This window comes from Poecilia mexicana, unplaced genomic scaffold, assembly GCF_051168715.1.
Source record: "Poecilia mexicana isolate PSO_F unplaced genomic scaffold, ASM5116871v1 scaffold_14, whole genome shotgun sequence".
In the NCBI taxonomy this organism is placed as follows: domain Eukaryota; kingdom Metazoa; phylum Chordata; class Actinopteri; order Cyprinodontiformes; family Poeciliidae; genus Poecilia; species Poecilia mexicana.
In genome coordinates this window covers 3,436,459-3,462,772 of record NW_028263383.1, presented here as the reverse complement: position 1 = coordinate 3,462,772, position 26,314 = coordinate 3,436,459, and the positions used below count along the sequence as shown (strand labels likewise).

Sequence of the window (26,314 nt, the reverse complement as noted above, 5' to 3'; positions counted from 1 at the left end):
GTCTGGAGAATACATTTATTTTTAAGTTGTCATGCCTGCATAATTTTACCAACAAAGCACCACCTGCTTTGTTGGTAAAAGCTACACAACCGATGATTGGATATTTTTTTAATGAATAATGGCGTATTTGCATCATGTTTTAATGTCACTGACAGTTACTTCAATTTTGCTTACAATATAGTTTCATAAAGAAATTATTTTCCCAAAACAAAAATACATAGCAGTCAAACTAGAACATGTTTATAAAAAGAAGGTAAAGTAATTTTTAAATCACATTTTCAGCAACAAGGCAGTTCACACTGAATTGGAAGGAAACACCAACAACAAAACCAAAAGACAAAAGTTAAAAAGTATAAAACTACATATAGGTCCCCTGTTTAATAAGAGTAAGAAGAAGTCGTCTATATAAACTAGCAGGTGTTTCTCTGGATTCTTGTTCTGATAAAAACAGATGTTGGTTCTCCACGTTTGGTAAGATTAGTGAAGTATAAAACTAAATGTTGATTCCAGTTGTTCTGGGTTGAGTTCTGGATTTGCACAATATAAAGGTAAATGTTGATGCTCCATGTCTGATTCTATACAGAAGGTGGCATTTTCTAAGTTTGTTCCAGATTTGTAAACTAACATGTAAACCAGTGTTAAAAACACAAGTAAAAAATTAATTGATGTTGATTTAAGATCTTATTCTACAACGAGGTTAAAGAGTAATAAAGTATAAAAAAGAATATGTTTGTAAATATGTTCATAAATATTGATTAAAAAAAGTGCTAAAAATCTTTAAAACCTGTGAAATATCCCTTTAGTGATTGCTTTTAGTGACAGATTAAACAATCAATAACTGGCACAGTCAGATTTCACATCAGCCAATCAGGTTGATTGTCCCGCCCCTTCAACTGCAGCGCTGAGATTTAGCTCAGATTGCGTGTAACAACTCCCTTGAGAGCTGAGAGCTGACGGTTGTTCCGTAAATCCCCTGTAAGATTGTGTTAAATTCTACGAAGAATCCTGAAAATAGGTAAGACGATGTTAAAATAGTATCGCAGAATTAATAATTCAAAATAGTGAATGTGGTTTTTCTTAGATCTCAGAAAGCTTCTGTTCTAACAGCTGACGTCCGGAAAAATCCCCCTGTAGTTGTGTAGCATTGAAGCATCGGTGAGTAATCGCACGGGCTCAGCCGTTGGCCCAGTAAATTCGCTAAAAATGGGCTAAAATACCTAATAACTGTTCAAATTTAATAAAAAATAAAATTGTATTGTAAACTTTATATCATTAATATTGTGTATGTTGTATTTGTCCTATGTAAATTTACTTCTTTTTCTATTAGTACATGTTTTAATATTTCGACATTAATGTCATGGTACTGTAATGTGCTTTTATTACTTAGGAACTTTCTGTTCTCTGTAGGTCAGAGCTAATGCGGGTTTCTAATCCACATTTTGAATGTTAGATTTAGTCTTATAGATGTACTTTGGCACTTTTAGATTGAAATTTGAATTGTTGCTTAAGCTTTGTTGATATTAGCATCCTAAATTTTAAGATACTTTACTTTGACCTTCTTCCAGGTCAGGTTTTTTTTTATGGTGCACTTTTGAAGCATCGTGCCCAGAGACATCAATATCACCCCCACAAGAACTTGGATGGCGAGCCCCAGCCCAGAGAACCGAGTGAACTGGTAGATGGTGACCCGACTGGTCACCAGCCCTGAAACATTAAAAAATATTTCACAGACACATTGGAAAGACTAAACAAACTTTGAAAGAACATTTGACAGACATCAAAAAGACTGTGTTATTTCTTTTATTAATTTTATTTTTTAAAAAGCACACAATTTTTGTTGTGGATCCACAAATGTTGTCTATGTTAAATTCTACTTTTTTATATACATTGTGTGCTCTTCTCTGTTGTTCACACCTAGGCTCACCCGAATTTAGAATCTCCTGATCAGGCCCAACTTCCTTTATACTTCTGTAGTGTTGGTATTAGTAAAGTAAATTAACTTAACTTGCCATCTACTATTAAAGGTATTTAAAGTAACCTGTCTTGTGGGTTACAAACAGTTTCTCTAAATCTTGCTCCAATATTAAAAGGTAGGTCCCCCAAGTTCAATAAGAAATCAAAGATTTACCCAAAATCTGGTCAGAAGCATCTTGTTTTCTTCTAACTTTCTAAAAATTAACTCAACATGGACAGTGCTTGAGCTGTTTTGGTTCACTGACACACAAAGATCCTGTATGTTTTAAATATTGATGAAGGCGCCGTCTCATTACAAGGCTGTCAGCTCGTTTGAAGTGACGAGCCTCAGGGCGATTATGCTGGGCATATTGTCTGCCTTCTTACTGCCTTTATTCTTCAGCCAATACCAACGGGAAGAGTTGTCATCAGGCATCCCTGGCAGTAAGACTTCTCCCAAAAATTTGTCCGATCCAAGGTCATCGCTCCACAACTGGAAAAGACCAGACAGGTTCAGTAGCAAATAACACAGGAGGTGATTTGTGTTAGAATAGAAATTTTTGCCCAGGCTGCAATTAATTTAGTGTTATTTAATTACGTGTAATTAAAAGCACTTTACATACTGTGCTGTAGTAGAGGTGTTGCATGTTTAGCCCTTCTACCCTGGTCTACAGTTTTTTGAATATGTAATAAATATATATTAGTTTACCACCGTGATGTGGAAGCATTATTGTTAAATAAATTTAACACTTATTTGTGGGGTTGCCAGGCTTGCCAGTACTTGTGTACATGTGCTTTTAAGCATTTAGTTTATTTAAGTATGTATAGGGAAAGCCTTTCAATTTACCATTTATGTTCAAAGAAATCCTGACTCTGCTTTGTTTTCATTTAAAGTCTTTTTTCTGCCTTCTGATGTTTTTTCATCCCTAAAAACAGTAAATGACTAAAAACACACCTGTAAGCCTTGGCAGTAAATACCAGCCCCACTGATCTGAGACTAATCACTGTCACTGATTTTTCAACTTACCTGCACCGTTATGGGCTCTGCGACCTTCTTCCTGTAGAAAATTGCGCTAAATTCAAAAACCGGGGTCAAAGTGTTCTTCTTGGTGGTGGACCTCACTGATTGGCCCTCGCAGGAAATGATCACATATGGGTTTATGCCTAAAAGATGCATTTAGTTTCATTTCTGTGAATTATAAATGAGCAGGACTCGTTTGAGAAAACATTCTCTTACCCTCCGCCTGGTCTCCTTGCTGACCGATCTCAGCTCTGTACACATGTATGTGGGTAACAAGTTGAGGATATTCACAGGGCGCAGTACAACTTTTAGGCTGTGGTTTGTCCTTCACTAGCTCCCTGAGGGACATGGATAGAAAACATGTTTCTTAATATTCTGACTTCAATCAAAAGGCAGCCACAGATTAGTTTAAATCATTTGAATTTTCTGTGCCATCAGTTTTTTACCGGCAGCCGTTGTCCACGTCCGTGTAAATCCGGAGCATGAACTCTCCTTCTATGAAAGGCTCGTAGGTGGTCGGGATGACGACATATCGGCCCTGTGGCAGCTCGATTCTCTTGAACACCGTCCGAGCGTTGATGTAGGTGAACCCATGCATAATTTCTAGCGTCTCTAGTTTATGCAGACGATACTTCCTGTTCACTTCCACCTGGAGGGGAAGTCCAGGTTGTACATTCGTCACTGCAGCTTATTTCTGTGCATGTACACTGCTTTCCCCCCCCCCCATATACCGCATTAAAATACGCATAGAATAGACGGTACAGTTTGGGGTTGCCACCTGTCCCTATTGAATGAGTGAGCCCTCCCTAGGTACTTTATATAGTAGGCTGCCCCAGTCATTGTTTCACTCACGGTGTTGGTGTTGCGATATTGTGCCCAACTGCTTTCTGGGTAACACAGACCAACCGACACGCTACCGCCGCAGTCTCTGTCTCTCTTCCCCCGCCTTCCCCGGATTTAAATGTACAGAGGCTGGTCCCTTGGTAACCCTAGTCGAAGCACCCCGGATGAATGTCTAAAGCCGCTTTGTTGACATAAAGAATTTCAACAAAACAGTCCGACTCCGGTCTGCGAGGAGAGCCGCGACTGGGCCGGGGCGTGGCCGGACGATGGTCACCCTTCTCCGTTCGCGCACAGCATGTTCGTGGAGAACGTGGTGCTAAATTACCCAAGTACATTCTAGACCAGTGTCTCTCAACCCTGGTCCTCTGCGCCCCCCTGCTTGTTTTGCTTGTTTTTTACCCTGCTTGTCTCTATTCCAGAACAGCTGATTCAAATGATTGCATGACCATCAAGTACTGCAGAAGCCTGTTAATCACCCCGAGATACTATTCAGGTGTGTAGCAGAAGGGAAAAACCTAAAACATCCAGGACATGGGGGCGGTGAGGACCAGGGATGAGAAACACTGTTCTAGACGGTCGGTAGGTAGATAGGTCAGTCAAACTTTATTAACAAACCAGCGTTCTGACAACTATCCCAGCATGCACCGCGCGCTTCTTCTTCTACGGGCGAAAATGAAGCCGGCGGCTGCTTACCGTAGTTGCTAGATCTGTTGTGGTTCAATATTGGTGCATATATAAGGCGCACCGGATTATAAGACGTACTGTCGGTTTTTGAGGAAATTGAAGGTTTTTAGGTGAGCCTTGTAGTGCGGAAAATACGGTAGTTTAACTATGATTAGAATATATTTGCTCCCTTTCATTTGTTTTAGTTTATTTTTTGTCTGACCTAAATCAGACAGATAACTTGATAAACTGCTTTCCAAATAATTTTAATTTGTAAGGGGATAACACTTTAGGATCAGGAACACCAAACTGCAGTAGTTAGGAACTAATATGTACTAATGAGTAGTTAACCAGTACTTACTGGGGAACACAAGCGAGCCTTATTAGTCATCTGAGTCCAGTTAATTCAGATGTTACCAATAAATCTATCAGAGCCTGATTTCATGTCAGACAGTGAGAAAAAAATATGTCTTTTAATGTATTGTTTTAATTGTACATACAAATATATAATCACAGCTTTCCATTACAACTATCCACCGGTGTTTGCCTCATTAATCTCAGAGTCCTTATTTTTTTACAACAGAGAGTTGTATAGATGATTTGTGTTACCTTTACGATGGTGAAGCCGATGCTTAGATTGTCTCCTTGACCTTCTTTCCTGTAGATCCTTCTGTCTTTCTGCTGCAGTGAAGTCAGGACCTCGTCAGATTCTTTGGTGACATCAAACAAGTACTGGAAGAGAAGGGGAAATGCATTAGTTTTAAGTTGTTAGTTAGTATGTGTAGATAGACTGACCGAGTTTCTCCAGAGCCGTCAGCACCTGTGGGTTCTGCAGAAATGTCTCCATGTGGTTGGTACAACCACCGCAGCGGTTCAGCAGGGGGTCGCTGTTTTGAGTCCATTTTCCAAAAAGCGCTTCCACATTCCAGTTCTTATGGATGCTCACCACTGAGGTGTTCATTAGATGGCAAATATCCACTTCATCTAAGTTCTTGCACCAGTCTGTGAATGACATCCTGTTGATCCAAACAGAGAGCGCATCGATACTGAACAGTTAGGAATCAAATTAAAATGTAATCAGAGTGTAATCAGAGACCCCGACCCACCAAAACTCTCCATCGTCTGCCACTGTGATGCCGAGGTTGGCCTTTTCTGTGTCATCGACCTTTGACCATTCTTCAGAACTGACAAACAACGATCAAAGGCAAAAAGGTGGTTATTTACCAGGAAACTTTCATAAGATACAGAGAATGTTCCAAGCTTTCTACTTTAGACTACAACTGTTTCACATGTGTCACCCTGTAACATGGAAGAAATAATGCATGGTTTTTATATTTGTGTCTTTACAGAGTAAATGCATCATAATCTGGGACTCCTTCCAAGTGACAGATTTTGTTGCAATATTCTTAAGAAATGTAACTGGATTTGTTGTTGACAGATTGCTCAAGTTGTTTCCTTGTCTTATTCCACTGTAAAACTACTTGTCATGTAGGTATTCTGGAAATACTACTGCTTAACCTTTAACATGAAAATGCCACATCAAACCAAGGACATTCTTGGCTACCAGGTAAGTGTGCTAGCAACTGTACAACATGTACTATACTATGTTTTCAAATTATTTTTAAGAATAAAGCTCTGAAAGATTGGGGCTAGCTAAACCTAACTCACTGTTAGGAAAATGACTACCACATGACCCCTCCTGACCTGTCACTCCACGCTCCTGTCCACTCAGCTTTACCCCAGGGATTTCTCAGGCGGATGAGTGGAATGGTTTCACTGTTAAAGTAGGCCCGCAGCCTGTTATCCAAATCTACTCGTTTCACGTCAGTGACCGAGTACGCATGGCCTCGCACCAGCCCCTCTTCAGTCTTCGACTCAAGTCCAAATCCTCGAGGCTGTGAAATTTCAAAGAAAATGTTTGATTTTGGCATTCCTGAAGACTAAGGAAACGTAAACAGAGAGAACTTCCAGCGACACGTAGTCACTCACATCAATGGAGGCGTTGATGATTCCATTGTGTTCCCACACCTTGACTAGATTATCAAACAACTTCTCTTGGTTATCTGTCCTGTATGGTTTCAGGTCAATGGTTTCTGCCACAGCTCCAGTAAAATCCACCACAGCATCTGTAGCGTTACCTCCATCCAGGGACTGATAGCTGCCAAAGAGCCTGGACACAGTGGGAGGAGGGACATTCGAAGAGTTGATAGTCAACTAAAATAATTTGATAACTTAAAATATTCATGTGGTGGAAAATACTAAAAATCTATCTGTGTATGTTCTCCTGGCAACAGCTGGCTCCATTGGATTACCAGACAGACGAGAAATAACTAAGTTTCATCACTCCAAGCAACGTGTCTCCACAGCTCCAGAGTCGGGTGACGGCATGTTTTATACCAATGCATCCAACACTTTGCATTGCGTTTGAGTTGTGTTTACACACTGTCCATGAGCTAATCTGATGACCACATGAAGTGGATATCTGTAGCTGTTGACTCAGAAAGGTGTGACCTCTGCGCAGCAGGTTCCTCTGGATCAAGTGACTCCACTCGGTGATTTCACATGGCCTACCACTTGGTGGCTGAGCTGCTGTGGTTTCTAACTTCTTAGAAACAAACCAACAGCTGATTGCAAAGTTAGATCGAGGTTTTGCACAAGTGACATTGTGTCATGATGCCACTCTGAGCTCCTAGTACTGATCTATTCATTCACAAATGTTTCTAGAAGTGTGTCTGGATTTAATGAATGAATGCATGAGTGAATACTTTCAGCAACATAATCCATGAAGATAAGACACCACAGCATTGCTTAGATGACTCTTTTCTTTGCATGAAGTTATGGACTGACACTTAAAAATTCTGTTTTCCTCTGAATGAGTTAAAAAAGTGACATACTTCTTATTCAAATCGAACAAATGTACTCAGCTTAAAGGTCAGGTTTTTCACAGTTTTTTAGTGACACTATAGAATCACAATAACATATTCATTTATTTTAAGGCTTTTCATGCAGTTTTATCAGGGCTGCCAGTGAATGTACAGGATGCTGAGGAACAGATTCGGTTTACTGACTTGGCATAGGCTTTCTCCAGCAGGGCGCTCCAGAACTCATTGTTTTGTTTTGACTGGCAGTAGATGAGTTGTCCGTTGATTGTCGGCAGCCGGTCGTCTATCACCACGTCTGTCCACTGACCGAAAATCCAGAACCGGAAGTGGAAAATCCCAGCGTAGTTTGAGTCCCACTCCTGCTCCTTCCAGTCAGGAATTACCTGGAAACATGCAAAGACAATAAATTTACCAAACGTCTCGCGGTTTGCCACAATGGCATCTCCTCCAAAGCGATGGTAGTAAACAATTTAAATATTGGATTAGGAAATGGGCAGTCATCCTCGGGATATACATTTGAATTTCTAAATCTTTAAAGTACCGCATTATGGGTAACCTGTGTCTGCTTTACAGTAACAGAGGTTGTGTTGGAATATTTTGAAGGAATGAAACTGAATCAGCTGCATTGTTGTTGGAACAGATCACTTGCACATTTTTCTCTCCACTTTTTCTACTGTTAAAAGCTACTTGGACTTCTTTGGTGTTAAGTTTCTGTCAAGTTTTAAAATGGAAAACTGCATACCACAGTTTCGGGGACAAATTGTTACCAAAGTCTTTCTTGTTAGACACTTTCTTGATTTATTAATTTCAACAATAGTCTGAAATAAATATTTTGAAGTGCTAAAACAGACTTTTTAATTAACAATTTTAAGTAAACTCACCTTCTCCCAGAGTTTTGGTCTTAAAGCCAGGGAGGCGCAGGCGGCAACCATCCAGCAGTTTCCCATACTCCCCTGGTTCAAGTCATGAGAGCTGACGCCCTCTACAAACAGGCGTGGGTTTTTACATATTTCCTAAAACATAAAAAAGTATATATCTACTTTTTGAATAAATAAATCAATGGCAACTTTGATAATTTACCTGGCTAAAACAAACATTTCTACATCAATTTCTAAGTTATGTGAAACTTCTCCAATTAAAATTATTTGAAGGCACAGAATCAGCCTGGTACCAGACCACATTCTCACGTAGGAAAGACTCACCTGATATTTAATTTTTAGGTATTGTAATTATTTTTAATTTAAATTAACTTAATCAAAGAATTTCATGAATATGTGTGTATGTATTCCATCCAGTCGTGTTTGTAGAAAGTATTGGTACATGAGTGCAAGATGCAAATACATCCCACACTTTTAAGATTTTATTTGTAAAAAGATTAAACACATTTGTCATTTCCTTTTACTTTGAAATTATGTGCCTGGCTTGAACATGCAGTGTTTATGGTTAAGCACAGATTTATTTTAAAAATAAATCCTAAAAGTAACAGGAAAGCAACAAAAAAAACAAAAAAAAAAAGTGACAAAATTCATGTGAGTTGCTTCATTTGTTCAAATTAGGAGTCTGCCTTCAGGGCCATGCAGACACGATCAAGAATATTACTTTGTCAGAACAAGAAAAAAAGTTAATCTATGGAGACATAAAAGATTTTAAACATTTCTGGAGTGACATAAACTCACCCCAGGTCGTTTCCACTCCACAAATCGAATTACATCAGGGAGGTCCTTGTAATAAATCGATGAATCGGTGGCTGGGAACTCTGGGTCTTCAAACAGCGTCCCGTTCTGGTTGTGCTGCTTCTTCAGCTCAGCATAGAGCTGATCCTTATAAGCGACAGACATGGTGGAGATGCTGAGGCCTCACAGCTGCAGATGAGACAGCAGAGGATTCTGGTCTTTATTTGGGAGGAATCAGAAATGATTTAGTCTTGGTGGGATTGCTGTACTGCTCCAGACTGACCCATGACCCTGAGTGAGTCTGAGTGGACTCATTGAGTTTGTCTGGACAGATGAAAAGTATTTATGATATTGGAAAAGATTTGATGCCTTCACCTTTGCTGGCTGTAGAACATAAATGTCGTTACGCTTGATGTGCTTATCGCTGACATTTTACCTGCATACCTGAACGGTGAGGTGGCTTGATAACTGGTCATTCAGTATTGACTGAGAATTTATTGAGACTTTTCTTGGATTTACCATTTTTATGGCAAGATTTTAATTTGCTTTTCTTCACTGGAATATTAAAGCATAAAATGTAAAAAAAAAAAAAAGTCTCAAGAAATGTTGTTTTTCACCTGGCTGTTACAGGTGACGCCATCTTCACTTCCCAGTGTTTCCAGGATGTACGTGAACCAACATAAAGATCAGGGAAAACCATTTGTTTAAGGGGTGCAGGTCTTAATGTTTTTATCTTTTTAATCTCTTTTTCTTTTTCTTTTTTTAAAGAAAAAGATCTCTTTCTCTTTGTCACTGTTTATTCAATGTCACGTGTTGTTTTTATTTTAATTATGTAATGCACTTTGAAATGCCTTGCTGCTGAAATGTGCTATACAAATAAAATTTGATTGATTGATTGATTGATTGATTAAAGACACGTTCATGTTTATTTCAACAAGAGAAACAAAGTAAAATGTACTTAAAGTAAAGATCAAACTGAGGTTCAGTAAACAGTAAACGCTGCTCTTTAGTCAGTATTTTATACCAAAGTTGTGTAACATGTTCTTAAAAGTTACAAATGAAGAACAGAAACATTTCAAAAGCAACACTTACCAACCAGAAAGTCTTATTCTTGTGAAGATGAACTTAGATTCTTTCAATCTTCCCTGAAACTCCACGTCAAGTGTTACAAGTCAGTCCACGCTTAAGCTTCAGAAGCCACAACACGAAACAGCTGTCTACCACACCTCGCTCTGAATGAAATGAGATTTCCTGCTCTGCTGCTGTGAGGAGTTCACAAAAGCAGGGTCAGAAAACTGGCCTGGCGGCTTTAACAGTGTGTAGGAGTATGCGTCATGTAAAACGACCGATTGGACCTCTGAAAGTATTAAAGGAAGGGGAAACAGAAAATAAACACCCCTGCGTCCTCTGAAGGTAAAACTGGTAGAAACTTGCTGGTCTTGTTTAGAAACTATTACGGAAGAATAATATCTAAATTAATTAACTTTGGAAAAAGTTTGGCTCTCTCTTCCTCTGGATCCCAGGTCCTCCCGGCGAGCCAAGTGTGGCCACAAGGAAAGCAACAACAATGCGTGTTGACGTCACAGAATTACGGAGTTTAATCCAATATAAGACAATGTATAAACTTACACCAGAAACTGCAGAACAACGGAGACATACATTCATTTACCTGACATAAATGGAAAGAAGAAAAGCAAAGACGTGCAAAGACATCTTTGGAGAGTTGCAAGAGCAAATCTGATCTGTTACTTCTGTGTAGAAAGTTTTATAGTAAAAGGCGTATTCTTATCTTTAATTTATTCAAATAAGGCGTATCTTTGCTCATCCAACCAGGAGCTATCTCTGACCAGAAACCCCTGACGTGTTTACAGCCTTTCACAGATGAGTGTGAAAAGCGAGAACTTCCACTGTATTGTTTTCCCACAGACAAAAGGCAATTCAAACGATCCTAGCAAACCATCTGCTGGAACTACAGGTAACATAAAGGTCAATAGGCCAGAATAAGTTACTGATTTAAAACCACAATTTAGGCCATTTGAATCAAAACATGTTAAGTTTTAAAACTAGCTTATTTTAAATTTATTTTCTCAACAAAACACACAGAACTCAAGATTATAGTCATCATTTTAGTGTCACAAATACGATTGTCTGTCTATGTTGAATCTTTTTTTTTAAATCTTTTTTTATTGCACCACTGATAAATTGAACTGTAGGAATGAAACAAACGGGCAGGCACCAGCGATCTGAACTTCACTGTGACTCCCACCTGAAGAGATCTGGTCAGGCTAACCACCCCGGATCAGTTTCTTTCTCAATATCCTTAGTTCTTCTCTCAAAATTAAATATGTGAATCAAGGAACATGTGAGTGTCTCAGAATTACAAGTTCTTCTTTCATTGAGTTCGGATAAGAATCAAATTGATTAGTCGTGTTGTCAATAGCGGTGTGCTCTGGAGGGATATTAAAAAGCATGTTCTTATATCTTTCAACAAGTTTACTTTTTTCTACATTTTAATTGCTTTTGTCATGTTGATCAAACTGTATCATGCGAGTTAGGCTTAGGGTCTCTGTTGAATAGTCTCGACCGGCACAATTTAAGGATAATTTCTTATAAAAATGCAAAATGCTTTAACAAGTTTTCATAATATGTCAATCATATAGATTTTTTTTTTCTAAATCTGTGCTGAACTGCACTGCATAACTGAAACAAACCAGGGTAACAATGCAAAAATACCACTAAAATAACAGTGTAAGTTTTAGAGAAAAAGAAAGAAAAAAGTTGTTTAATCTGAAAGGCATGAAAGAAGAGGAAGGACGTATTTACTTCATGGTACTAAATTTCTACAAAACAAAGGGATAGGAGGCCTCCTCATTTTATTTTAATACTTTTTATCCTTTTATTGGTATTGATCCAATAGAGGCGGCTGCTAATGTTAATTAAATATTTGGAAACGTGGCCAAAACAATCTGAAATATTTCATTCTCTTCCTCTGCTATCATTACTAAAACTACAGACAGACTACAAATTAACGTCATTGTTCACAATGTAATAGCCCAGTAGAAATTCTTGCAGAAGGAATCCAAGTAAATGGCAGAAAGCCCAGACAGACTGAGCCATAGGCGAGAGTTGAATCAAGTAAAATGGCACAGGAAGGCAAAGGCCAAGCTAGAATAATCCTGTCAAGTTTTCTAATTGGGAGCAAGTTTTTAAAACCAGACTTTGGGGTTGTGTTTCCTTAAGCTTAATGTTGATCAGTTTTATTTGTTCCAAACCCATTTTAGTGTTCAAATGGAGTCCTCTCAGTCTGTGTTCATGTAAAACTGGTATAGAGAGTTCAGTGACACCAGCTGATTTACTGGAGCCTTGTTCCAAAAGCACAAAGGTCCCATGTACACATGAAACTGGTTCTGAAATAAATAAAATAGGCTAACATTAACCTATCTGTAGTGGTATAGAAATATACACAATTCCCCACAAAAAGTTTCCAGGTTAGAAGTTCCGGTTCTTGAAGTGGGCGTGGTCTATATAAGGGAGCTGCGGCGTTCATTCAGGCATGTGTCGTCTTTGTTCTCCCACTGTGTGGCTTGCGTCCGGTGGACTCTGGCAGCGGAAAGCAACAAATCGCTGGCTGGTGCATGTTGCGCTGATGTTTTGGTGGTAAAACGCCACTGCGCTGCGTTCCTTCTCTTCCTCGGTCTGCGAGTGTGTGTGCATGTTTTGTGGATCAGCAGGTTCCCCACAGTTGAACCATTGCTGCTCTGTCTACGTTCGTTTCCCGGATCTGTTCGGCTTTGTTCTGCGCCGGCTACATAAATCTCCCGGATTTCTGCACAATTGTTCTCAAGTTGGACTGTGGCGGCGTTATCCGCCCTGATTGGAGCGGTGTTTGGGGTGTGGCATCGGCGCGCCCGTTTCATCTCCCGCTGTGGCAGGGCCACGCCTGGTCTTAATGATTTAACTTGTATTGTCTGATTTTTATTTTTCTACTTCTGTTCACAGCCCTTTTGTCTTTTTAGTCGGGCTGATATTGTTATATTGGTTAACTATTTGTTTTTGTTTGCAGTTGCTGAGGTCCGGTGGCGGTGTTGGTGTGGTGACTGTGTCTTCCTCGTCTGTGTGCTGTGATTCTGGAGTTTGGGTTGTCTCACTGCGTCTGGTGTTAAAGGTTTTTTTTTTATTTGCTGTTTGGTGGATGTCGTCCCCATAGCGCCCCCTCCGGCCGGTAACTTCACTGCTGCAGCTCTTCTATTTTCTATTTCCTTTGATTTCATTTTTAAAAAGAAACTGGTTTTAAAAACATTTTCAAAAGAATTTAATGAACTTTTTTTATAATTTTGAAATGGTCTCAGATGTTTTAATCCATCCATAACTGAACCTGTGTGCCTTAAGCAAGAGGCGAAATTCCCAGGGTGGCGTTGAGCAATTTACAAAAATTAAACTTCCACAAAATCTGAATTTCCATCTAGTGTCGCCACATACCTGAATGTTTCTGATGGGGACCTTGCAGAAATTTGCTAGGGCTGAGCAATAAATCAACAACAATATATGGCGATAGACATTTGATCAGTACATCAGATGAAATGTTGATCATTTCACTGAACTCTGATCCAGAACCGCACAGCATTCTGGGAGATGTGGGCGATTGAAAGGCTTTAGCCTCTCATCCTCTCAGGGCCAACTAAACCAAATTTGTGGCATGAGCTAGCTCACTGCTCTTTGGTTACCTAGCAACTCACTCACTTTTTGGTTACCTAGCAACAGCCTGTTAAGACACACTGCAGCAGTTTCAGGTTTAGCCTGAATCACAGCTCAAGAGGAAACTGGATGAAACAGCAACGGTCACATCAACAGTCTGACATTATTTTAGATAACGAAAACAAACAAACTAACGATGTCAACTGATGACATTCTTATGGTAGAACGATTTTTAATCATATTGTCCAGCCCCAGGCCATATTTTAGAAACCAGACCTATGGCAGGACATGAGTTCTGTCAGAACCTTGTTAGTGGCTACAGAAAGAATGAAGTGAATAAACGACCAAAACCGACGACGTTCCTGCCGATGACGAGTGGATGCACATTTGTTACCGGCATTGTAGCTCCCCTGTGTGTGTGTGTGTGTGTGGGTCTGTTTGTGTGATGATGATAGGGGGCTGCCTCAATCTGCACTAAAAGATGCCTCACTCCTGTTTTCCACCTTACCTTTGAGGTGCAGGGTAGCTGCTCAGAAACATTGTACCTCCTCTGTACAGAAGATGCAGGAGAGGCGACAGACCTGAGGACGCAGCAGATTCCATGCATGTGAAAACAAACTGTACACTGTTATCTCCCGAAACGCATAGGCTGGGATTGTTAGGAAATGTATGTAAATATGGCAGGTCCTCTCCCCCTGCCCTCCCCGTCTGTTTTTCAGAACTGTGCAACTTAAGCTGATAATTCAGGTGACTCGTATGGTACCGATAAATGTTCTGCACCCTGGCAATTGAAAAAAACAAGAAAACAGAAAAACAACCAAAAAACAGAGAAAGTCCAACCTACATGCCATCTCTGCCTCTCTCAGATTTTTTTTTTTTCTTTTTTGGGGAGGGGGCTCTATAGCAGACAGTTCTTCACCTGTGGAGCGAGCCGCTGATCCCGGCTCTCTGTGTGCAGGCCCACACAGTCAGTCCAGGCCGAGCGCGGCTGACCTCCTCCTCTTCATCCTCTTCCTCAGTGTCGCTGCGTGTGGCCTGTCGGAAAACCTCCCCGGCCCTGGGACGTTCTGGCCTTTCTAACCCTTGTACAGGTCTGAACTATGAGCACAAAGGTGAACTTCGGGACAGGAGACGCCACTGACGTGCCCACCCACACCTGCCCCCCGTCATCCCCTTCCCACTCTTTTCTGTGGTTGCTCCTGTACATTCCCATCTTCTGAATGTGTAAACCTGTACACGTGGTGTGAAAAATTCCTCTATTAATGTGTATCAAGAGAATGGAACAAAGACAAAAAATGTTACTTTTTAAATTATATTACTCTTATTGTCTAGCTTTGTAAAACTGCTGATCTATCCGGCGTACCTCGGCAGACCTTTCCCTGTCTTTGAAAATAAATTTTAAAAAAAAAAGGACAAGCAAGAATCGGGGGAGAGAAATGAGGTTTTGGATAAACTATTTTTAACTGTGGTTGAAGCAATAGACTTTTTGAACTTTGAATCGTGCATGGCTGTGTCTTGAGTGTAAAAATACAAAATATTGCAGTTTGGGAACTGGACTGAAAATAAAAAGAAGAGGAAAAACAAGAGTCTGGAGAATACATTTATTTTTAAGTTGTCATGCCTGCATAATTTTACCAACAAAGCACCACCTGCTTTGTTGGTAAAAGCTACACAACCGATGATGCGTGATAATTTTTTTTATGAATAATGGCGTATTTGCATCAAGTTTTAATGTCACTGTTACGGTCTCCCCCTTTGTGAGGAGGGGAGTAACACGACAGCCACAAAAATTTGACAGAGTCCAGGTGAATGTTGTAAAAAGGAGGGATTTATTGATAACAAAAATCCCAGAAGGCTCACACAAATTGTGGGGGAGAAAGGGGCGGTTAGGTGGTGCCAAATCAAAGAAAATAAAACAAAACAGGGCCTAACTACCGTCTGTGCTAAAGAAAAAAGAAAACAAAAACCCTGCCTATCTAATCTAACAAAAGTTTCCACCAAAACTTTACATGGGTGGCACCCACCTACTTACCTAGTGTATCTAACAGAAAAAACACCTACGTGATGAAATGTACAGGGTACCCCAAACTTACCTCGCCCTCGAACTCCCACCACAAACCTTCACACAAAGAGCAACAAGACATGCGTCAGGTAACAAAGGCAGTTCTCCCCAGCTGGGCTGCTTAAATAAGGCCACCCTGGATGCTGATTGGCCCATGGTTGACGAGGATCAATCAGGGGAGATTGACACCAGCTTTCCCTAGTACCCGTGAAAAGACAAAGGGGGAGGGAAAAGAGAAGCAAACAGCCTGGCAGGCATGTAACAGTCACTGACAGTTACTTCAATTTTGCTCACAGTATAGTTTCATGAAGAAATTAATTTCCAAAAACAAAAATACATAGCAGTCAAACTAGAACATGTTTATAAAAAGAAGGTAAAGTAATTTTTAAATCACATTTTCAGCAACAAGGCAGTTCAAGCTGAATTGGAAGGAAACACCAACAACAAAACCAAAAGACAAAAGTTAAAAAGTATAAAACTACATATAGGTCCCCTGTTTAATAAGAGTAAGAAGAAGTCGTCTATATAAACTAGCAGTTTCTCTGGATTCTTGTTCTGATAAAAACAGATGTTGGTTCTCCACGTTTGGTAAGATTAGTGAAGTATAAAACTAAATGTTAATTCCAGTTGTTCTGGGTTGAGTTCTGGATTTGCACAATATAAAGCTAAATGTTGATTTTCCATGTCTGATTCTATACAGAAGGTGGTACTTCATCTTTCTCCACAGTTTCTCTACATCTTGCTCTGATATTAAAAGGTAGGTCCCCCAAGTATAATAAGAATAATAAGAAATCAAAGATTAACCCAAAATCTGGTCAGAAGCATCTTGTTTCCTTCTAATTTTCTAAAAATTAACTCAACATGAGCAGTGCTTGAGCTGTTTTGGTTCATTGACAACACACAAAGATACTATATGTTTTAACCCTTTCATGCATAGTGGTCACTGCAGTGGACAGCTATATAAAAGCCATTTTCTTGTGCTTCTTGTGGATTTATGTTATAAATGCACACAGACCACTGAAGTGGACACTAATGTTTCATAAAATACACTATCAACTACTGGCCATCAGCTGCAAATGTAAGAAATTATTTTTGTAAAATCCAATATGGCCGACAGACAAAAAAAGCATGCCAACCGACCCGGTCCCTCCTTCTGCTATAGCCGACTCCTGCAGGTAAAAAAAAATATTGTGACATCCGATAGCCCCTTAAGAATAATACTGCTGTTGTATTTTTCAAATAACAACTTTGTATTTGGAGAAAATTATAATTGATCACCTAAAAAAAAAATAAATAAAAAAAAAAAAAAAATTTTTTTTTTACAAAAAATTTTTTCCTACCATTTTTTATGCCTTAAGAAAATAAAAATAAAAAAAATAGAAAAAAATTCTGATGCAAAGGATCATCATTCATGCATGAAAGGGTCAAATATTGAAGAAGGCGCCGACTCATTAGAAGGCCGTCAGCTCGTTTGAAGTCTCAATCATTAGGATGATTTTGCCGGGCATATTGTTGGCCTTCTTACTGCCTTTATTCTTCAGCTGGAGGTGCTGAGTGTGAGACACGTCATCAGGCCTCCCGTACAGCAAGACTTCTCCCAAAAATTTGTCCGATCCAAGGTCATCGCTCCACAACTGGAAAATACCAGACGGGTTCAGTAGCAAATAACACAGGAGGTGATTTGATGTGTTAGAATAGAAACTTTTGCCCAGGCTGCAATTAATGTACAGTGTTTTTTAATTACGTGTAAAAGTGATATACTGTGCTGTAGTACAGGTGTTGCATGTTTAGCCCTTCCTTCCCTGGTCTACAGTTTTTTTGAATATATAATAACTATATATTATTTTACCACCGTGATGTGCTGGAAGCATTATTGTTACATAAACCAAATACCTATTTCTGGGGGTTTTACACATCTTTGCCAGGCTTGTCAATACTTTTGTACACATGTTTTAATTTTCCTTACAAAAGTTCCATTAGCATTTAGTTTATTTAAATGACAATATAGACAGCCTTACAAGTTACGATTTATGTTGTTTAGAGAAATCTGACTGTTTTGTTTTCATTTAAAGTCTTTTTTTTCCTCAGCCCCACCAATCCATCTGAGACGAATCAGTGTCACTGATCTTTCAACTTACCTGCACTGTTAGAGGCTCTGCGACCTTCTTCCTGTAGAAAATGGCGCTAAATTCAAAAACCGGCGTCAAAGAGTTCTTCTTGGTGGACTTCACTGATTGGCTCTCGCAGGAAATTATCACATATGGGTTTATGCCTAAAAGATGCATTTAGTTTTATTTCTGTGAATTATAAATGAGCAGGACTCGTTTGAAAAAACATCGTCTTACCCTCCGCCTGGTCTCCTTGCTGACCGATCTCAGCTCTGTCCACATATATGTGAGTAACAAGTTGAGGATATCCAAAAAGCGGAGTCCAACATTTAATCTGTGGTTTGTCCTTCACCAGCTCCCTGAGGGAAGACATGGATAGAAAACATGTTTCTTAATATTCTGACCTCAATCAAAAGGCAGCCAGTCTGACTAAAACATATTTGATGTTTTAGACCAGGCAGATCTCAATGAAGATTTTATGACAATATCTCTACTCTCCAAAACACAAATCTGATTGCTTCTATAAAATATAAGCCATCATTCAGCGTCCTCATCAGCTTTTTAAAATTTTTTGTTTTCCCTCAAGGCTTTGAAATACATGATGGTTTACCAGAGACAAAATGTTAGATTTCCACAGGTTAGTTTAAATCATTTGAATTTTCTGTGCCATCAGTTTCTTACCGGCAGCCGGAGTCCACGTCCGTGTAAATCCGGAGCATGAACTCTCCTTCTATGAAAGGCTCGTAGGTGGTCGGGATGAGGACGTATCGGCCCTGTGGCAGCTCAATTCTGTTGAACACTGTCCGACTGTTGGTGTGGTTGAACTCATTCATTTCTTGTTGCATCACATATTTGTGCAGACGATACTTCCGGTTCACCTCCACCTGCAAAGGAATTCCAGATTGTACATTTGTCAGTGCAAATGTAGTTTATTTCTGTGCATGTAGTTTAACCAACAGCAGAGTCCTTGTTTTTGTACAATAGAGAGTTGTATGGATGATTTGTGTTACCTTTAAGATTGTGAAGCCGATGATTAGATTTTCTCCTTGACCTTCTTTCCTGTAGATCCTTCTGTCTTTCTGCTGCAGTGAAATCAGGACCTCGTCAGATTCTTTGGTGACATCAAACAAGTACTGGAAGAGAAGGGGAAATGCATTAGTTATTTATCATCATCTATAGGCTGTCAGAGATGGAGGAACAGAGTCTCCAGAGCCGTCAGCACCTGTGGGTTCTGCAGAAATGTCTCCCTGTGGTTGGTACAGCCACCACAGCGGTTCAGCAGGGGGTTGCTGTTTTGAGTCCATTTCCCAAAGTTCACTTCCTTATTCCAGTTCTTATGGATGCTGATCAGTGAGGTGTTCATTAGATGGCAAATATCCACATCAGTGAAGTTCTTGCACCAGTCTGTGAATGACATCCTGTTGATCCAAACAGAGAGCGCATCAATACTGAACAGTTAGGAATCAAATTAAATGTAATCAGAGTGTAATCAGAGACCCCGACCCACCAAAACTCTCCATCGTCCGCCACTGTGATGCCGAGGTTGCCTCTTTCTGTGTCACCGACCTTTGACCATTCTTCAGAACTGACAAACAACAATCACAGCCAAAAAGGTGGTTATTTACCAGGAAACTTTCAAAAGATACAGAGAATGTTCCAAGCTTTCTACTTTAGACAACAACTGTTTCACATGTGTCACCCTGTAACATGGAAGAAATAATGCATAGCTTTCATATTTGTGTCTTTACAGAGTAAATACATCATAATCTGTGATTCCTTCCAAGTGACAGAGATTGTGTTAGATTATTCCTAACACAATCTCTAAGAGTTAGAATTCCTAAGAAATGTAACTGGATTGGTTGCATTGTTGTTGACAGATTGCTCAAATAGTTTCTTGCTTACACTTATTCCACTGTAAAACTAATTGTCATATAAGCCGCTGAATATCTTTAGTATTCTGGAAATACTACTGCTTAATCTTTAACATGGAAATGCCACATTAAACTAAGGACATTCTTGTCTACCAGATTGCAACTGTACAACATGCACTATACCAACTTTTCAAATTATTTTGTAAGAATAAAGCTCTGAAAGATTGGGGCTAGCTAAACCTAACTCACTGGTAGGAAAATGACTACCACATGACCCCTCCTGACCTGTCACTCCACGCTCCTGTCCACTCAGAATCACCCCAGGGATTTCTCAGGCGGATGAGTGGAATGGTTTCATTCTTGAAGTAGGTCCGCAGCCCGTGACCCAAACTCACTCGTTTCACATCAGTTACCGAGTACGCATGGCCTCGCACCAGACCGTTATCTGTCCTTGACTCAAGTTCAAATTCCTGTGTCTGTGAAATTTCAAAGAAAATGTTTCATTTTGACGTAGTCAGAGACTCTGAGGAAACATAAACAGAAGAAACTTGCAGGAAAAGATGGTCACTCACATTGATGGAGGAGCTGATGATTCCATTGTGTTCTCTCCCTGGTGCTAGTAACAACCTTTTTAGCATGTCAATGTTCTCCTTAGGCCTTCTAATGAACCATCATTTGATCCAGGTGCGTTAAACCAGGGAGAGAACTAAAACATGCAGGATGCCGGCCCTCCAGGACCGACTTTGGACACCCCTGGTATAGACCATTGCATCCAACACTTTGCATTGTGTTTGCTGTTGCAATTGTTGGATGCAGGTGGTAAACATTGGAAACCATTTGAAACTCTTTACACATTGTCCCTAAGCTAATCTGATGACCACATGAAGTGGATATCTGTAGCTGTTGACTCAGAAAGGTGTGACCTCTGCGCAGCAGGTTCCTCTGGATCAAGTGACTCCACTCCGTGATTTCACATGGCCTACCACTTGGTGGCTGAGCTGCTGTGGTTTCTAATTTCTTAGAAACAAACCAACAGCTGATTGCAGAGTTAGATCGAGGTTTTGCACAGGTGACATCGTGTCATGATGCCACTCTGAGCTCCTAGTACTGATCTATTCATTCACAAATGTTTCTAGAAGTGTGTCTGGATTTAATGAATGAGTGAATACTTTCAGCAAAATAATGAATGAAGATAAGCCACAACAGTATTGTTTAGATGACATGTTCTCTTGTCTTTGCATGAAGTTATGGACTACTGAACAAGTTAAAAAAAAGTAGCATACTTCTTAATCAAACCAAATAAATGTACTCAGCTTAAAATTTGGATTTTTCACAGCTTTTTAGTGACACTATAGAACCAAGACATTAACTTGACATTAACCAAGAAATCATAACTGTTTAAACTTTATCTTTAATAACATAAAGTTACCTAATTTTAAAAGTGCAATCAGTAATACTTTTATAACAAATTTATATCAGTAATGATTTCTTGGTTAATGTCAAGTTGTCACAACAAAGACATTTTGAAAAATGTCAACTTTGTATTAAAAGTGTCATAATTTACTGAATGACACTTTATGACAACAGTCATGAATATTCATGAAGGCTTATTCATGTTCATGACAGGTGTTATGTCATGTTTATGACAGTGTCATGACAGTCTTATTCAACCCCCTTCAAATAAAGTGTTACCAAATATTTTAATGCTTTTTATGCAGCTTTGTCAGGGCTGCCAGTGAATGTACAGGATACTGCAGAACAGATTTGGTTTACTGACTTGGCGTAGGCTTTCTCCAGCAGGGCGCTCCAGAACTCATTGTTTTGTTTTGAATGACAGTTGATGAGTCGTCCGTGTTTGTCTGTCGGCAGTCGGTCGTCTATCACCACGTCTGTCCACTGACCAAAGATCCAGAACCGGAAGTGGAAAATCCCAGCGTAGTTTGAGTCCCACTCCTGCTCCTTCCAGTCAGGAATAACCTGGAAACATGCAAAGACAACACATTTTCTGAGTGTGTCACAGTTTACCTGAATGACATCTTTACGTAGTATGATGGTAGTAAGCAATTTAAATATTGGATTAGAGAATGGGCAGTCATAAGGGTAACCAGTGTATGGTTTACAGTAACAGAAGTTGTGTTGAAATATTATGAAGGAATGAAACTGAATCAGAAGCATTGTTGTTGGAACAGATCATTCACATAGTTTTCTCTCTTCCACTTATTCCACTGCTGAAAGCTACTTGGACTTCTTTGGTGTTACGTTTCTGTCAACTTCTCAAAATGAAGACTGCATACCACAGTTTTGGGGACAAATTGTTACCAAAGTCCCACAAAGACTACCAGTCTCACTTCATGTGCAAGTTTTAAAGTCAAACTATTTAATATTTTTCAAAAAAAAAAAAAAAATCTAAGCAGATTGTTGAAAATACAATAGATTGTATAATTTTCTAATTATCTGTGTATAAACCTAAACAAATAAGTTATTTTATCAAGTTACTTTCTTGTCAGACACTTTATTGATTTATTAATTACAACAATAGTCTGATATAAATATTTTGAAGTGCTAAAACAGACTTTTAACAAATTATTTTAAGTAAACTCACCTTCTCCCAGAGATCTCGTCTTAACGCCAGAGAGGCGCAGGCAGCAACCATCCAGCAATTTCCCTGTGTTCCCTGGTTCAAGTCATGAGAGCTGATGCCCTCAACAAAGAGGTGTGGGTTTTCACATATTTCCTAAAATATTGAAAGATTTATATACCTTTTAAATAAATACATCAATGACAACCTTGATAACTGTTAAATAATGGATGACCACAACTTTCCAAAACTTTATAAATCACCAAATAATAAAAATCAGCAACTAAAAACAATCTATTTACAGGGTTTTGAAGAAGTATTCATACCCTTGGATCTTTTTACGTTTTGTCACATTCCAACCACAAAATTAGGAGTATTTGACTGGGATTTAAATGATTTTTAAGTGGGAAAAAATATCATACATGGTTTACAACCCACCACTAACTGTAAAGTATGGTAGAAGTAGCAACATGCTGACTGGATGTTTATCTTAAGCAGGACAGAGAAGCTGGTCAGGCTGGCTGGGATAAAGAAACAGCCAGACGACAGATTTAGATAAAAAAAATATATTCACAATGACTCAATCAAAGTCCAGACCTTAATTCATCTAAGAATCTGTAGCAAGATGTCCTATACAGTCTGCAAAAGTATGACATTTCATTTCAGTATTTTACGACTGTCCATAAGTATAGGAAAAGAAATCAATGACACTTGCAGACGTTTGTATTTCCAGAAATTAATCTATATTTTGTATTTAGCAGTTCTTCCTTCTTTTGTTCATCCCTTCCTATTATGCCTCCTACTTGTCCTTGCAACCTAGCATCCTTCTGTCCTTTATTTCTCCTTCCTTTCTTACAGGACTTGAGAACTTTGGAAAGTTTAATCTGGAAAAGTATGGGGTATTTTTTGTAGGATTCATGGGAGACAATCCCCAGAGACTTATAGCTGTCATTACAGCTATAAGTAATGTACTTGTAGAAAGTATTCATACAAGAAGGCAAAATACATCAAAAACATAGGAAACGATCAAGAACAATACTTTGTTTTTGATCGTCTAACAATATTTTGTTAGAACAAGGTAAAAAAAAAAAAAGACAATCTATGGAGATATAAAACACTTCCAACATTTCTAGAGTGTAATAAACTCACCCCGGGTCGTTTCCACTGCAAACCTTCAGGAGGGGTTTTGGTGTAATAAAGCGATGAATTGGTGGCTGGGAACTCTGGGTCTTCAAACAGCGTCCCGTTCTGGTTGTGCTGCTTCTTCAGCTCAGCGTAGAGCTGATCCTTGTAAGCGACAGACATGGTGGAGATGCTGAGGCCTCACAGCTGCAGATGAGACAGCAGAGGATTCTGGTCTTTATTTGGGAGGAATCAGAAATGATTTAGTCTTGGTGGGATTGCTGTACTGCTCCAGACTGACCCATGACCCTAAGTGAGTCTGAGTGGACTCATTGAGTTTGTCTGGACAGATGAAAAATTTTATTTATGATATTGGAAAAGATTTGACACCTTCACCTTTGCTGGTTCTACTTCACAAGTATTACGCTGGATGTGCTTATCGCTGACATTTTACCTCCATACCTGAATGGTGAGGTGACTTGATAACTGATCATTCAGTATTGATTGAGAGTTTATTGTCACTTACCTTGGGTTTACCATTTTTATGTCAAGATTTACATTTTCTTCTCTTTATTGGAATATTAAAGCAGACAATATTGAAAATGAGTCTCAGGAAATTAAGTTTATTTTTTATCTGGCTGTTACAGGTGACGCCACCTACACTTCCCAGTGTTTCCAGGATGTACGTGAACCAACATAAAGATCAGGGAAAACTATTTGTTTAAAGACGTGTTCATGTTTATTACAACAAGAGAAACAGAAAGTAAAATGTACTTAAAGTAAAGATTGAAGTTTAGAAAACGGTAAACGCTGCTCTTTATGGTTGTGTAACATGCTCTTTAAAGTTACAAATTAAGAACAGAAACATTTCAAAAGCAACACTTACCAACCAGAAAGTCTTATTCTTGTGAAGATGAACTTAGATTCTATCGATCTTCCCTCAAACTCCACGTCAGGTGTTTACATGTCAGTCCACAGCCACAACACAAAACAGCTGTCTATCACGCCTCGCTCTGAATGAAATGAGATTTCCTGCTCTGCTACTGTGATCAGTTCCCAAAAGCAGGGTCAGAAAACTGGCCTGGCGTTTATACCAGTGTGTAGGAGTATGTCATGTAAAATGGCTGATTGGATCTCTGAAAGTATTTAAGGAAGGGGAAACAGAAAATAAACACTGCCGCCTCCCCTGAAGGTAAAACCGGTAGGAACCTGCTGGTCTTGTTTAGAAACACACAGAACTCAATCTTCTAATCATAATATTAGCATCACAAATTTGACTATGTTAAATCATTTTAAAAAAAAATTTCATCTTTTTTTGCACCACTGATAAATTGAACTGTAGGAATGAAACAAACGGGCAGGCGCCATCAATCTGAACTTCACTGTGACTCCCACCTGAAGAGATCTGGTCAGGCTAACCACCACGGATCAGTTTCTTTCTCAATATCCTTAGTTCTTCTCTCAAAATTAAATATGTGAATCAAGGAACATGAGAGTGTCTCAGAATTACAAGTTCTTCTTTCATTGAGTTCAGATAAGAATCAAATTGACTAGTCATGTTGTCAATAGCGGTGTGCTCTGGAGGGATATTTTGATGTAAACTATGGAAACAGAAAGAAAACTAAAGTAGCAAAAGGGACATAGGTAAGACAATCTCCTCAAGGAAAACTGAACATGCAGTGCAGTTCAGCACAGATTTAGAAAAAAAATCAATACGATTGACATATTGTGATAACTTGTTCAAGCATTTTGCATTTTTACAAGAAATTATCCTTAAATTGTGCAGGTCGAGACTATTCAACAGCATGATACAGTTTGATCAACATGACAAAAGCAATTAAAATGTAGAAAAAAGTAAACTTGTTGAAAGATATAAGAACATGCTTTTTTATGTGCGCCAGTGACACAATGAATGCAAGTACTTTTGAGAATTTAAATTCTGTTGTGAGAAATTCACCAATGCAAACTGTGAGAGGCAGGAAAAAAATTAATAAAGTTACACAGTGAAAGAAGGCTGTACTTGTTGCTGCTTTGCAATTTAACCCTACAGTGTCGGCTTGTTACACAGGGTGTGTGTTATGTGTCCAGTTTGACACCACAGCAACTGGACATGATCCTCTTTTTAGGGTCATGTTTAATCCTAAGACGAGTGTTGTTATGAATGCTATGACTAAGAAGGATCAAAAGATGAATTTTCCTTCTTTTTATTAAAACTGTGTTTTTAATAAGTGGTCAGTTTTAAGTTTTAAGTGGTCAGTCGGAATTAAATATATTCCGACTGAGTTTTACCAGGACAGAAGCTTAATTTTCATAATTTTCCATCTAAACCGGCATTTTGTGAAATAGCCAGCAGGGGGCGACTTACAGTGCTACAAAATATTTTTCTGTAGAAGTAGAAGAACTTGTGCGGAAAAAAATTGAAAGAAAAAAAAATAAATAAAAAGGCTCCGCGTGCATGTCGACAAACAAACAGTAAATAATGGCACAGATAATAAAACTCAGTGTGTTACCCAATACATTTTTTGAGTCATTTCTGCCTTATCAGCCAACAGTGAGGCAAAGGCTTCGGGCAAGATATTTTTCTATGGAGTCCTAAATCAGGTCTGGAAGATTATTAGCGGGAAACAACAGAGACATCAACGATAAAGCCCATGAGGATGAGTGTGAATGCTGTGTCAGACACATTTGTACATACAAAACGGGTGAGTAATGATTTAAACAAGGCCTGCTTGTGAAAGTCCACCTTAAGGAAAAAACTTAAAAATAAACTGTAGCATAAAATGGTGTTAAAATGTAAATACAGCACTTAAACAAACCAGGGTAACAATGCAAAACACCACTCA

General features: G+C 39.0%; 2 protein-coding genes across 2 annotated transcripts; both read right to left on the bottom strand.

Annotated features, from left to right (window-relative positions):
- Window position 1: 1 nt before the first annotated feature.
- On the bottom strand, window positions 2-11,491 carry LOC106923493 (calpain-5-like). The gene is made up of 13 exons (XM_014996541.2): window positions 10,128-11,491; window positions 9,039-9,224; window positions 8,244-8,375; window positions 7,549-7,745; window positions 6,470-6,650; window positions 6,185-6,375; window positions 5,587-5,664; window positions 5,301-5,496; window positions 5,090-5,212; window positions 3,421-3,623; window positions 3,191-3,312; window positions 2,981-3,117; window positions 2-2,446 (listed from the first exon to the last, which is right to left on the bottom strand). Exons 2-13 carry the CDS (start codon window positions 9,198-9,200, stop codon window positions 2,267-2,269), a joined length of 1,902 nt encoding a protein of 633 aa, XP_014852027.2. The 5' UTR covers window positions 9,201-9,224; window positions 10,128-11,491; the 3' UTR covers window positions 2-2,266.
- A 3,826-nt stretch (window positions 11,492-15,317) lies between these two features.
- On the bottom strand, window positions 15,318-26,182 carry LOC106923490 (calpain-5-like). Its single transcript, XM_088012588.1, has 13 exons — window positions 24,358-26,182; window positions 23,499-23,678; window positions 22,374-22,505; window positions 21,485-21,748; window positions 20,344-20,442; window positions 20,057-20,247; window positions 19,408-19,485; window positions 19,123-19,318; window positions 18,911-19,033; window positions 18,582-18,784; window positions 18,138-18,259; window positions 17,931-18,064; window positions 15,318-17,426 (listed from the first exon to the last, which is right to left on the bottom strand). Exons 2-13 carry the CDS (start codon window positions 23,652-23,654, stop codon window positions 17,244-17,246), a joined length of 1,881 nt encoding a protein of 626 aa, XP_087868714.1. The 5' UTR covers window positions 23,655-23,678; window positions 24,358-26,182; the 3' UTR covers window positions 15,318-17,243.
- Window positions 26,183-26,314: the final 132 nt, after the last annotated feature.

Coding starts and splice junctions, on each gene's coding strand:
- LOC106923490 (XM_088012588.1), bottom strand. CDS start 23,654: ATGTCTGTCGCTTACAAGGATCAGCTCTACGCTGAGCTGAAGAAGCAG. Junction 21,749..22,373: donor GACGAGATCTCTGGGAGAAG/GTGAGTTTACTT, acceptor GCATGTTTCCAG/GTTATTCCTGACTGGAAGGA. Junction 18,260..18,581: donor GACGTGGACTCCGGCTGCCG/GTAAGAAACTGA, acceptor GTCTTCCCTCAG/GGAGCTGGTGAAGGACAAAC.
- LOC106923493 (XM_014996541.2), bottom strand. CDS start 9,200: ATGTCTGTCGCTTATAAGGATCAGCTCTATGCTGAGCTGAAGAAGCAG. Junction 5,213..5,300: donor CATTTCTGCAGAACCCACAG/GTGCTGACGGCT, acceptor CTTCTCTTCCAG/TACTTGTTTGATGTCACCAA. Junction 2,447..2,980: donor CAGAGCCCATAACGGTGCAG/GTAAGTTGAAAA, acceptor GGTCTTTTCCAG/TTGTGGAGCGATGACCTTGG.